A 14,003-nucleotide genomic window follows, 5' to 3' on the forward strand; every position below is an offset into this window, starting at 1 on the left:
TAATTGATTTATTTTCATTTATTATTATTTTATTTCTATTATTATTTTTATTTTACCTACGTGACTTTACCGAAAAAAACCTAAGAGTATATACTGCTGTTATTTTAGCAACGGTTTGACCACGGTGATGAATGAGCCATTGTCTATCCACTGCTAGATGAAAGCCACTCGATTGCTTGTTGCCTTGCCTCCTGATCCGTGGTGGCGAGATGTTCACTACCTCGCCGGGTACGCAGGAGGCCGTGGGTTTGATCCCGACCCTGACGCCTGCTGCCGTATATTTGGAGTTTGCGTCTCTCTCCCCGCGGTCGCGTGGATTTTTTCTCCGGGTCCTCCGGTTTTTCCCTCCACATTTAGAATCGTGCGTTTAGAGTATTTGGCTGATGTACATGTCCACGTGATAATAAGCCACTTCGCTAAGCTACCATTTGTAGCGAGGTCGCTTCTAAAAAAGAGATGTGGGCCTTGCCTGGTCAAATACATATTTTTTAAGTTTAAATAGTTTTACACAGTTTAGTTTGATCATGTGATGTTACAATCATTCTTGCTCGTGCACATGAGCTTGATCTTATCCGTCACGTATATGCAATATCAATGCCACGTGAATGTATGCGTGTAGACTTTGTACGATTGTATGCGGAGCAATTCTCGTAAGACTGTATTCCAAATAAATTCCAAACTGAAATTCAATTGTGTACCGAGAGTAAGATGCCTTTATTTTTTAATTATACTTTGTTTCATACATTACTGTAAACACACAGTATACCGTACAGGGGAGAGAAAAAAAAACTGTCGTAGTTACGAAAAGTATATAAATTGTAAAATACAAATTTAAAACGTATATTTCCATTATTCGATTATATATATTTTTTTCATTCATTGAGATACAACAAATATATTAAAACAGCAATTCGTATTATGGCAACACGATATAAAATGAAAAATAAAACGTACGTTTGTCATTAAGTACTGTACATACATTTGTGATATAAATACATGTAACAGGTAGAGCCGTAGAGCAATAACAACAGAGCCACATGTACAACGGGTAATCAACCTTCGACACTATATACACAGGGCAAACACTTTGAGGGTGATTGTATTTCTGATGTTCGTGTTTCCAATTCGCTTGCACATTCCTTGGCCTCGGTTGTTCTTTGGATATCTTAAGTGGGATCTAAACGCGTCAGTCTTATTCATCCATCGGGCGAGCACCAACCGTGCGGAGACGTCGCATTTCACGTTTGGGGTTAGATAGCCGCGTCAGTAAAAGCGTGTGTGCTGTGTGTGTGTCGTGCACCCTCCTCCACCCGACGCAGCCAATCGATAAATCCGTCGCGCGACGAACCAACGCGCCGCGCCGGTGTATCACCGCTTTAGCAACAGAGCACGGTGAGCGATGTACCAAAACTCGTGTTGCCACAAGACCCACTTTTCCCCGGTGAAATCTATGTTCCCCGGGACGTTCAATTCCTTTGTTGCCCAATTTCTGTCGGTCGAGGAATAATAATAATAAGACAGCACTGCCAGCCAACGCTCACACACATTGGGGTTTGCTCTCTTCCCCCTCTCAATGCATTGTCAGATATTCTTCGTCTTTTTGCGACAATGATATGTGCCGGTTATTTTGCCCCTCTAAAGGTGGCAACCCAAACCGTGCACCTGGGTGCCGAGTCATCGCGGCGTGTTTTCCGCTGGGCGGTGTTGGGACGGTGAAGTGTGCCGGTGCACACCCTCAGTGAGAACCTCCATGAGAAATTGACGATGTTAATCACGTCGTTTTTTCCCCCGTGACATTTATGCCCATAGTCACTTTAATATGTTTTCTTGTTCATGTTTTTGTTTTTTGTTTGTTGCGGTTGCACCCGATTCAAGAGCAAGAATGGCTCACAGGGCTATACCTAATAAATGAAACTGAAACTGAAATGATTCCCAATCATAGCAAACATCAGTACCTGGTGCAGTGTGTATAAGCTTCAGCGCTTGGGGAGACAAAGGCGGCCGGGGTTATGCTGGCCAAACCGCTGCCTCGTGCGCCGTGCCAAACTTCATAGGTGCCACAGGCTAACAGCACTTGCCCCACCCACCCCCCACGCATTCTGTCAATCTATGGGACTGTGCGAGTCTATGGGATTGTGCGAGTCGATGGGATTGTGGAGTCTATGGGATTGTGCGAGTCTATGGGATTGTGGAGTCTATGGGATTGTGCGAGTCTATGGGATTGTGCGAGTCTATGGGATTGTGGAGTCTATGGGACTGTGCGAGTCTATGGGATTGTGCGAGTCTATGGGATTGTGGAGTCTATGGGATTGTGGAGTCTATGGGACTGTGCGAGTCTATGGGATTGTGCGAGTCTATGAGACTGTGCGAGTCTATGAGACTGTGTGAGTTTATGGGATTGGGCGAGTCTATGGGATTGTGCGAGTCTATGGGATTGTGGAGTCTATGGGGCTGTGCGAGTCTATGGGGCTGTGCGAGTCTATGGGATTGTGCGAGTCTATGGGACTGTGCGAGTCTATGGGGCTGTGCGAGTCTATGGGGCTGTGCGAGTCTATGGGATTGTGCGAGTCTATGGGATTGTGTAGTCTATGGGATTGTGCGAGTCTATGGGATTGTGGAGTGTATGGGACCTTGCGAGTCTATGGGATTGTGCGAGTCTATGGGACTGTGCGAGTCTATGGGACTGTGCGAGTCTATGGGATTGTGCGAGTCTATGGGATTGTGCGAGTCTATGGGACTGAGCGAGTCTATGGGATTGTGCGAGTCTATGGGATTGTGCGAGTCAATGGGACTGGGCAAGTCTATGGGATTGTGCGAGTCTATGGGATTGTGTGAGTCTATGGGATTGTGCGAGTCTATGGGATTGTGGAGTGTATGGGACCTTGCGAGTCTATGGGATTGTGCGAGTCTATGGGACTGTGCGAGTCTATGGGGCTGTGCGAGTCTATGGGATTGTGCGAGTCTATGGGATTGTGCAAGTCTATGGGACTGTGCGAGTCTATGGGGCTGTGCGAGTCTATGGGATTGTGCGAGTCTATGGGACTGTGCGAGTCTATGGGATTGTGCGAGTCTATGGGACTGTGCGAGTCTATGGGGCTGTGCGAGTCTATGGGATTGTGCGAGTCTATGGGATTGTGGAGTGTATGGGACCTTGCGAGTCTATGGGAATGTGCGAGTCTATGGGACTGTGCGAGTCTATGGGAATGTGCGAGTCTATGGGACTGCGAGTCTATGGGGCTGTGCGAGTCTATGGGATTGTGCGAGTCTATGGGGCTGTGCGAGTCTATGGGGCTGTGCGAGTCTATGGGATTGTGCGAGTCTATGGGGCTGTGCGAGTCTATGGGGCTGTGCGAGTCTATGGGGCTGTGCGAGTCTATGGGATTGTGCGAGTCTATGGGGCTGTGCGAGTCTATGGGGCTGTGCGAGTCTATGGGATTGTGGAGTGTATGGGACCTTGCGAGTCTATGAGATTGTGCGAGTCTATGGGACTGCGAGTCTATGAGACTGTGCGAGTCTATGGGGCTGTGCGAGTCTATGGGATTGTGCGAGTCTATGGGACTGTGCAGTCGATGGTTATGCAAATCACTGGTGACCAGATATAGGCTATCGGTTCGCTAGGCTTGAGAACTCCGGTTGCCAGGTTGGTTGTGTGGTATGCTAACCACTTTGACAACCGCTCCCCATTTGAATTTTGAGCCGATGTGTATCTCGACCTTCTTTTACTTTCATTGATCTGAAGTCCCTTGGACCCACGTGGGGCCCTGAGCGTTTGCTTGGTTTGCTTGGGCCCAGCGCCGTCAAAGGGCTCGGTGGCTCCGCCGTTAAAGAAGCTTTCAAATTCTAGATTTGAAGCTTTCGTGACTGCAAGGATTCATATTCTTAGGTTTGTTCGGTAAAGTCACGTAGGTAAAAAATTAAAATTAATAAAAGTAAAATAAAATAGCTGTATCAAGTAACTCTCACTTGATACAGCAATCGTACTGTGACTGTTCCACCTGAAGACGGAAGCTTGTGTTGCCTCCGAAACGTCGTGATTTTTATTTTATTTTTATTTTACTTTTATTAATTTTAATTTTTTACCTACGTGACTTTACTGAAAAAACCTAAGAATATGAAAGCTTTCAAATTCCACGTCAGGATTTTTCAGTCTGGTCTCAGGTTTGACGGGTCCTCGATAGAGCCGAACTGAATATAGCAACGAGTAATTACCTGAACATTACTTGGCTGAAAGCATCTTTATACGTGCATATATATAGAGGACTGCAGAACTCGGGCAATCATTGGTGTGGCCGGCTTCTCGCTTGTCTGTGGCTCCCATCATTAATTGTGAGGTTGCAATTTGCACGAGTGCGTGACGGCGATGTATTAAATGAAACATTTTCTGTTTGTTTTCAAATATATTTTTACACTGGATCCCTGCGCTCGCAATATGTGGAATCCATCACGTGAACTGGGTTTCATTATTGACGGAATGTTCCCTCGCGACCCTCAGAAAACCAACCTCCCGGTGACCCCCGTATCATCTGCCTCACGTTATACTCCTCAGCATTTCCTCCCCCCCGTAGAACGGCGCTTAGTCAATGTAATTCATCGTTATTTTTGTTAACGTCAAAATATGTTCCAGGATGCTCCAACTGAAATTTAGCGCTGCGTGTAACAACTGGATGATACATTATTTAAGGTGCAAATAATACACATGCAAAGCCCCCATGCTTTAAAACGTAACCGTGATCCCGAATTGTGCTAATTTATGGAATCAAGAAGGCAGAAACCATTACAATTAAGTCCCAGGATGAATGCACCAATGCTGGAAGTCCACTGGAAACTACATGGGATGTGTGTGACCATCTGATGACGAAGCCACTGCATTCTACATGAGTTTATGGGTCTCTGTGTAACTGCATTGGTCCCTGTGTGAGTCTATGGGTCCCTATGTCAGTATATGGGTCCCTGTGTGAGTGTATGAGTCTCTATCTTTCTATATTGACTCCTGTGTGAGTCTATGGGTCTCTATGTCAGTATATGGGTCCCTGTGTGAGTTTAAGGGTCTCTGTCTGATTCTATGGATGTATGTATGTCTATGGGGCTCTGTGTAGGCTGGTTATAATTACAGGTGAAACGTCACAGCACTCGAATTGTAAATGTTGTGGGTTTACTCTCCAACACACCGTTGTGCTGTACTAGTAACGAAATGGTCTGTTGTGTTAACGTGACAAAGCTTAATCATTGGCTGTGTCGGGTGGTGGCGGGTTTAATGACACATTTATATTTATACGATCTAACCAAAAAACACCCCTCCATTATGGATTCTGTGTACGTCTTAGGGTCTCCATGCGACCCCGTGGGGTCTCCATGCGACCCCGCGGGGTCTCCATGCGACCCCGTGGGGTCTCCATGCGACCCCGCGGGGTCTCCATGCGACCCCGCGGGGTCTCCATGCGACCCCGCGGGGTCTCCATGCGACCCCGTGGGGTCACCATGCGACCTCGTGGGGTCTCCATGCGAGCCCGTGGGGTCACCATGCGACCCCGTGGGGTCTCCATGCGAGCCCGTGGGGTCACCATGCGACCCCGTGGGGTCACCATGCGACCCCGTGGGGTCACCATGCGACCTCGTGGGGTCTCCATGCGAGCCCGTGGGGTCTCCATGCGACCCCGTGGGGTCACCATGCGACCCCGTGGGGTCTCCATGCGACCCCGTGGGGTCACCATGCAAGCCCGTGGGGTCACCATGCGACCCCGTGGGGTCACCATGCGACCCCTTGGGGTCACCATGCGACCCCGTGGGGTCTCCATGCGACCCCGTGGGGTCTCCATGCGACCCCGTGGGGTCTCCATGCGACCCCGTGGGGTCTCTATGCGACCCCGTGGGGTCTCCATGCGACCTGTGGGGTCTCCATGCGACCCCGTGGGGTCTCCATGCGACCCCGTGGGGTCTCCATGCGACCCGTGGGGTCTCCATGCGACCCCGTGGGGTCACCATGCGACCCCGTGGGGTCACCATGCGAGCCCGTGGGTCTCTACGTGAGACAGACAATGGACAATGAAGCCACTGAGAGCTCGTCCATGATTTGACCCGCACGCGTCGTCGCCTGAGATTGGGAAAAAATACCCGAGACAGACTTTGTGGCCTAATTCTAGATTTGAAGCTTTCGTGACTGCAAGGATTCATACTCTTAGGTTTTTTCGGTAAAGTCACGTAGGTGAAAAATATTTAAAAAATATAAATAATAATACAAATAAATTTATAAATCACATTATTTTATTTCTATTATTATTTCTATTATTTTTATTTTATAAAAAATCACATTATTTTATTTCTATTATTATTTCTATTATTTTTATCTTTTATTTTTTACCTACGTGACTTTACCGACAAAACCCAAGAGTACTTTGTGGCCTACTCAACCTCGAGCCACCATCGCTGCATGTCCCTGGTTGGTGCAGTGGGTTATGAAGTGTGACTCTTAATTAGAAACGTACAAGTTAAAATCCTGCTCAGGGTTCGACTTGGCACTTCCTTTCCCCCTGTTCGAAAAAAAAATCCATCAGTGGTTGTCCCATAGATTAATTCGCCTTAGTCAAAGGCATGTGGAATTTCCACCACTGGCTCTCGCTCCACACTGAATATTTGTGTCTATAACTATTGTTAATACTATTTGCGAGTACCTTTTATTGTGTATATGCAGCGTACCTCCACACATTCATTATAATCTAAATCCTGATATGTCTCCTTAGCGAATTACAATACATATTAGCATTTTAATACATTTATTATCTTCCCCCAACCTGATGCAAACTCTGCTTATTGGAATCACGGCACGAGACCCTTCCATTTTGGACAACGGCCTGCAGAAGCGGACACCACAGAGCTAGCTCTGAGAACCCTTCAGCTGATCTCTGGTACATCGACACAGCAGCAGAGGGCAGCGCCTCTCCCGCCCGCTCTGCACATGAGAGTGATGTTTGTCGCACGGCGGTCAAAATCAACGTTTAAGTTCTCACGGCTGGAATGTTTTGCCAAAATGAAGCGCACAACCAAATGTCGTGTGATGGAAAATTGTTGTTGTTGTTGTTGTTGCTGTGCAGTCATTGATAACGGGACCATTAACTCGCCTGAGTACACGGTTTAATCACAACCGTGTCTTTGCAAATGTATTGGTCTCCATGCGAGTCTTTGGGTCTTCATGTAAGTCTATGGGTCTCAATGTGAGTCTATGGGTCTCCTTGTTAATCTACGGGTCTCTCTGTGAGTATATGGGTCTCTATGTGAGTCTATGGGTCTCAATGTGAGTCTATGGGTCTCTATGTGAGTCTACGGGTCTCTATGTGAGTCTATGGGTCTCTATGTGAGACTATGGGACTCTATGTGAGTATATGGGTCTCTATGTGAGACTATGGGTCTCTATGTGAATCCATGGGTCTCCTTCTGAGTCTATGGGTCTCTATGTGAGTATATGAGTCTCTAGGTGAGTCTATGGGTCTCTGAGAGTACATGGGTCTCTACGTGAATTAATGATGATTGGGGTGAGACTATCAACCTCACTGAGGTTCGGTGCGGACTCAGCGCTCTGATCTCTGAGCCATCCAGCCACCTTCGATTGCCCCAAACAATTTATCACAATCGTGCAACGTGCCAAATTGTAATCGTTACATCCGCGTGCACAACAACAACAACAACAAACAACCCCCTGATAATTTCCCAATTTAACAATAAACAGTTTTTTCCCCCCAGAGTCTGCAAGTGCCTGACCTCGTCGCTTTTGCCCAAGGTAAGTTCACGGTTTGAGACTCACGCGTTCGCAAGCAGCGCTTCTCGAAGGAGGTCAGCAGTTTAAAAAGGAAAAACAAAGATAAACATTTAAACCAAAGCTTCCCAGAGCCCTTGACAAACTCCCAACAGCTTCTTTTATCAGCCGAATACGGGTCCCACTATGCAAACCATCAGCCAAGTAATTTTTTGTTTCAATATTTCCTACCCCCCTACCCCCTACCCCCCCCACAGTGGCATGAGCGGCACAAGTTGTGATGAAGAGCAGCAGTACACGTGGAGTTTAAACTTCACAGCACCATCGACTGCTCCACCGCCATCTCACTTTCGTCCTCACGAGTCGCCGCGCGGCGCTGACGGATGCGCCACCCATCCAGCCGCCAGCCCCCCCCCCACTCCCCCCCGCCCCCCCCCCGCACACCCACCGTGACCCCCACCAACTCGCACCGCCCGTTACCTGATGCGAGGCCGCTATATCGACAGCCAGTGCTGCATCTGAAAGTGAGACAAAGAGAGAGGTGATGTTTAGTGACCGCGAGCGACGAGCGGACGGGCGAGCCAAGGAACTCGTGGCTGAGAGAACAAGGGCGCTTGGCTCGGCTGAGAGAACGAGGGCGCTTGGCTCGGCTGAGAGAACGAGCGCATTTCAATCGGCTACGACGCTCCGTGCGTAAACTTTGGAGAGAGAGAACACGTAAACCCTCGACTCATGTTGACTTCGCTGTTGTCATCACAGCCTCAATTGGCCTATTGGGTGCCACGGTGGCGAGGTGTTAACTGCCTTGCCTGGTCTAGAGGATATCGTGGGTTCAATCCCGACCTTGACGCCTGCTCTACATGTGGAGTTTGCATGTCCCCGTGGTCGCGTGGAGTTTTCCCCGGGTTCTCTGGGTCTTCCGGTTCTCCCCTCCACATTTAGAAACGCGCATTGAAAGTATTTGCCTGCTGCTATACATTTCCACGTGTTAAGCCATTCGTCGAGTGATCATTTGTGGCCAGGTCGCTTCTGAAAAATAGCTACATATCTTAGTGGGCCTTACCTGGTAAATAAAAAAGATTAGTTTAGTTGTAGTTTAATCCTTTCACCCAATTTGATCTCGATCGTGTTACTGGCGTCACATGACCAGATAAAAAAAAATTATCCATTCATTTCCCTCACAGAGCGGTGTGACTCCGTGTTAGAGAACCGCCCGTGGAAGCGGTTATCAAAGAGCTACCTCTGAGATCCCTTCGAGTGACCTCCGGTCCACACGGTAAGGGGCAGCACGTCCAAATCACCGCCCCCTCCACCCCCACCATGCCATCCGCATTAACAAAAAAAGTCCCCGGAGTAAAAAAAAAACATCCGAAATAAATTTCGCACATCTCCCTGGTAACGAGAGATGAGGAACAGCTCCGAGCAGTTCGACTTCTTAGGCGGCACGTGACGACATTCATCCCTTGATGTGCGATCCAACTCCTCTCGGCGGCGGAAACCCACGTTGCGACCACGTGTTGCATGTGCGGGACACAGTGTGGGGGGGGGGGGGGGGCAGCAGCTCAAACTCCAGGGGGGGGGGGAGGGGGTAGAGGAGAGGGATCGGGGGGGGGGGGGGGCTTGTTTATCACATGCGGGGCAAACGGAGACTCGTCATCAGCTTGGCCAGATGTTTCATTTTGTAATTTGCGATAATGATTTGATTAAATTAGCGACGAAACAAGTTCGTGCGCCGGTGCCAGGTGGTTTGTTAAGTCACCGGATCGTGAGAGGTGGTGGTGGCGGCGATGGCTTGGAGACGCTATCATCCAGCAGTGGATCGACCATGGCTGATGATGATGATGATGAAATTAATTTACAGCTTTTCCATGAAATCTCCTGCCGGATCGAAGGCCTCCCCACGCCGTATCGGTCATGTGGATTGTTTGACCATACTTCACCACTCTAGTCAGTATGGGTAGGTGGACATGGTGGTGCGTTGGTGCCCAACACAAATTCAAATATCACTCGCCGCCTAGCCACGGCTGGGAGTCGAACTCAGGTGGCCGGGTTAATAGAGTGCAGGGTGCTAACCACTTCGCCATTGTAGCACCCAATGGCATGGGCATACCGAATTACATTCCGCTGCATCATCCTAAAACTATGTGGGTTATTGCTGGGAGCTGGGGAAACAAAGACGGTCGGGTGTCGTGTTGGCCACCCACCCCCTCGTGTACCGTGCTGGCCTTCATACGAGGTAAGGCCCCACTGGGCTGGATATCTTGTTTTCAGAAGCGAAGTGGCTTATCATCATTTGGAAATGTATAGCAGCAAAATTCTCTAAACGCGGGATATTGACTCTATACTTGAAGGGAGAACATGCAAACTCCAAATACACAGACGTCAGGGTCGGGATCAAATCCACGACCTCCTCCATGCCAAGCGAGCCAGTTAACATCTCACCACCGTGGACTTCATAGGTGCTCGCTAACAGCACTATCCCCAAAAATCTATTCCCGACAGACGGTGGATCATTGTCTTTGTGCGTGCGCGTGTACAGATGTCCCCACAACGTACCTTGAACTGGCGAATCTGCCCCTGTTTAACCAGCGGGTACTCCTTCTCCGGGGTGATGGCGTAAGCAATTTTCTGAAGGAGAGAAAGAAGAATACAAAGAAAAACGGTCACCAACACGGCGCGGCTTGGTGACTTTGCGAGAATGTCACAATAATCCACAGAGCTCGAGGCGCTTTGATGGAGTCGATAAAACGAGTACCACTTTGTGGGCAAGCCAACTGTAATTGTTCAATGGATGGGCTTTCTCCCCCTCCCCCCTCCCCCGCCGCGCCCCGTCCCGCCATAGGAATGTGGAATTTCCACCACTGGCTCTGGGCTGTTAACGGGAGAGGGGCACCAATGCCTCAATGCTCCTTTGAGCCGGAAATGACGTTGACTCTTTTTTTCTAAAGATAAAGGTGCAGCCCTGCAACTGCTCGCTCGCGCCACTGCCGGCGAAAGTGTGCCAGCCAGAGGGAGCCCGAGAGAGCGCCCCCTGAAAGGTATTTTGGATGAAACTCCCTCGCTGGCCAGACAAATGTCTTGCTCGTACCCACACTTTCAAAGACACAAACCCCCCATTCATCCTTAACAGACTGCTGGGGCAAGTGCTGTTCGCGAGCACCTATTAAGGCTGGCACGGCACACGAGGGGGTGGGTGGCCAGCACCACGCCCGGCCAACTTTGTCTTCCCGGTGGCGATGTTTACCCATCGCACCAGGTACTCATTTGAGGCTGAGTCGACCTAGGGGATGCCCAGGGCCGGTTCAGATATAATCGTCGCTGGCATTGGCCGTGAGCGGGAATGGAACCCGGTGCCGCTCCCCACACTTAACCCAACTGCATGAGCGTGACCTGCTGCCGTGTGATTGGGCGCCGTAGCGTCAACCGCCAACGCAGGGAGACCGGGAGTCGAACCGGCGACATCAGGGCGCGAGCCGTCACGGCCGCTGTGGCCTGCGTGTCCTCAAACCAGATGGAGGACCGCTGAGACGCGTGGGGCTGGGGCGTAAAACGCTTGCAGCTGCGCACACACGAACCTCTTGACTTATCTTGCCTTGCGCGACGAAAAAAAACACGATAGAGGGGCTGGGGGGGGGGGGGGATTTGTTGCATGTGGAGTGTCGGCCACGATTTCACGGCGGGCAACACTGCCTCCCCTCCGACAACCCGCTGGGACACAAAGGGGGCTCGCGTTTTTGGTTTTTTGTGCTGAAATTTTCACCGCATGTTGGCCCGGCACTGTCAACCAAAACAGCAACGCAGCTTCTCCCACTGAGGGCCAGCCACGTGTCGCTCACTCGCTCGCTAAGCCAAGCCATAACAAACCTGGTGTGGCTAATATTGTACCACCACTCGCTAAGTCAAGCCAGGGCAAACCTGGTGTGGCTAATATTGTACCACCACTCGCTAAGCCAAGCCAGGGCAAACCTGGTGTGGCTAATATTGTACCACCATTCGCTAAGCCGAGCCAGGGCAAACCTGGTGTGGCTAATATTGTACCACCACTCGCTAAGCCAAGCCAGGGCAAACCTGGTGTGGCTAATATTGTACCACCACTCGCTAAGCCAAGCCAGGGCAAACCTGGTGTGGCTAATATTGTACCACCATTCGCTAAGCCAAGCCAGGGCAAACCTGGTGTGGCTAATATTGTACCACCACTCGCTAAGCCAAGCCAGGGCAAACCTGGTGTGGCTAATATTGTACCACCATTCGCTAAGCCGAGCCATGACAAACCTGGTGTGGCTAATAGTATACCACCACTCGCTAAGCCAAGCCAGAACAAACCTGATGTGGCTACTATTGTACCACCACTCGCTAAGCCAAGCCAACAAACCTGGTGTGGCTAATATTGTACCACCATTTGCTAAGCCAATCCAACAAACCTGGTGTGGCTAATATTGTACCACCACTCGCTCAGCCAAGCCAGGACAAACCTGGTGTGGATAATATTGTACCACCACTCGCTAAGCCAATCCAACAAACCTGGTGTGGCTAATATTGTACCACCACTCGCTAAGCCAAGCCAGAACAAACCTGATGTGGCTACTATTGTACCACCACTCGCTAAGCCAAGCCAACAAACCTGGTGTGGCTAATATTGTACCACCACTCGCTCAGCCAAGCCAACAAACCTGGTGTGGCTAATATTGTACCACCACTCGCTAAGCCAAGCCAGGACAAACCTGGTGTGGCTAATATTGTACCACCACTCGCTAAGCCAAGCCAACAAACCTGGTGTGGCTAATATTGTACCACCACTCGCTAAGCCAAGCCAACAAACCTGGTGTGGCTAATATTGTACCACCACTCGCTCAGCCAAGCCATGACAAACCTGGTGTGGCTAATATTGTACCACCACTCGCTAAGCCAAGCCAACAAACCTGGTGTGGCTAATATTGTACCACCACTCGCTAAGCCAAGCAAGAACAAACCTGATGTGGCTAATATTGTACCACCACTCGCTAAGCCAAGCCAACAAACCTGGTGTGGCTAATATTGTACCACCACTCGCTAAGCCAAGCCATGACAAACCTGGTGTGGCTAATATTGTACCACCACTCGCTAAGCCAAGCCAACAAACCTGGTGTGGCTAATATTGTACCACCACTCGCTATGCCAAGCAAGAACAAACCTGATGTGGCTAATATTGTACCACCACTCGCTAAGCCAAGCCAACAAACCTGGTGTGGCTAATATTGTACCACCACTCGCTAAGCCAAGCCAACAAACCTGGTGTGGCTAATATTGTACCACCACTCGCTAAGCCAAGCCATGACAAACCTGGTGTGGCTAATATTGTACCACCACTCGCTAAGCCAAGCCAACAAACCGTGTGTGGCTAATATTGTACCACCACTCGCTAAGCCAAGCCAGGGCAAACCTGGTGTGGCTAATATTGTACCACCACTCGCTAAGCCAAGCCAGGGCAAACCTGGTGTGGCTAATATTGTACCACCACTCACTAAGCCAAGCCAACAAACCTGGTGTGGCTTATATTGTACCACCACTCGCTAAGCCAAGCCAACAAACCTGGTGTGGCTAATATTGTACCACCACTCGCTAAGCCAAGCCAACAAACCTGGTGTGGCTAATATTGTACCACCACTCGCTAAGCCAAGCCAACAAACCTGGTGTGGCTAATATTGTACCATTACTCGCTAAGCCAAGCCAGGGCAAACCTGGTGTGGCTAATATTGTACCACCACTCGCTAAGCCAAGCCAACAAACCTGGTGTGGCTAATATTGTACCACCACTCGCTAAGCCAAGCCATGACAAACTTGGTGTGGCTAATATTGTACCACCACTCGCTCAGCCAAGCCAGGACAAACCTGGTGTGGCTAATTTTGTACCACCACTCGCTAAGCCAAGCCAACAAACCTGGTGGGGCTAATATTGTACCACCACTCGCTAAGCCAAGCCAACACAAACCTGATGTGGCTAATATTGTACCACCATTCGCTAAGCCAAGCCAACAAACCTGGTGTGGCTAATATTGTACCACCATTCGCTAAGCCAAGCCAACAAACCTGGTGTGGCTAATATTGTACCACCACTCGCTAAGCCAAGCCAGGGCAAACCTGGTGTGGCTAATATTGTACCACCACTCGCTAAGCCAAGCCAACAGACCTGGTGTGGCTAATATTGTACCACCACTCGCTAAGCTAAGCCAGGGCAAACCTGGTGTGGCCGAGTGAATGACGGCTACCGTTCCGCGCG

At 49.7% G+C, this 14,003-nt stretch overlaps 1 protein-coding gene across 1 annotated transcript in view; it reads right to left on the reverse strand.

Annotated features, from left to right (window-relative positions):
• Positions 1 to 8,190: 8,190 nt before the first annotated feature.
• LOC133354788 (sodium-dependent noradrenaline transporter-like) overlaps positions 8,191 to 14,003 on the reverse strand; it is a 52,008-nt gene continuing 46,195 nt past the window's right edge. Inside the window, exons 14-15 of the mRNA XM_061571906.1 lie at positions 10,304 to 10,375; positions 8,191 to 8,265 (exon numbers count right to left, since the gene is read on the reverse strand). Of these exons, the coding sequence (XP_061427890.1) occupies positions 8,242 to 8,265; positions 10,304 to 10,375 (96 nt within the window). The 3' untranslated portion in view covers positions 8,191 to 8,241. The remainder of the gene's footprint in view (positions 8,266 to 10,303; positions 10,376 to 14,003) is intronic.

Source organism: Lethenteron reissneri, chromosome 49 (assembly GCF_015708825.2).
Source record: "Lethenteron reissneri isolate LAM-NWPU_2019-01 chromosome 49, ASM1570882v1, whole genome shotgun sequence".
In the NCBI taxonomy this organism is placed as follows: domain Eukaryota; kingdom Metazoa; phylum Chordata; class Hyperoartia; order Petromyzontiformes; family Petromyzontidae; genus Lethenteron; species Lethenteron reissneri.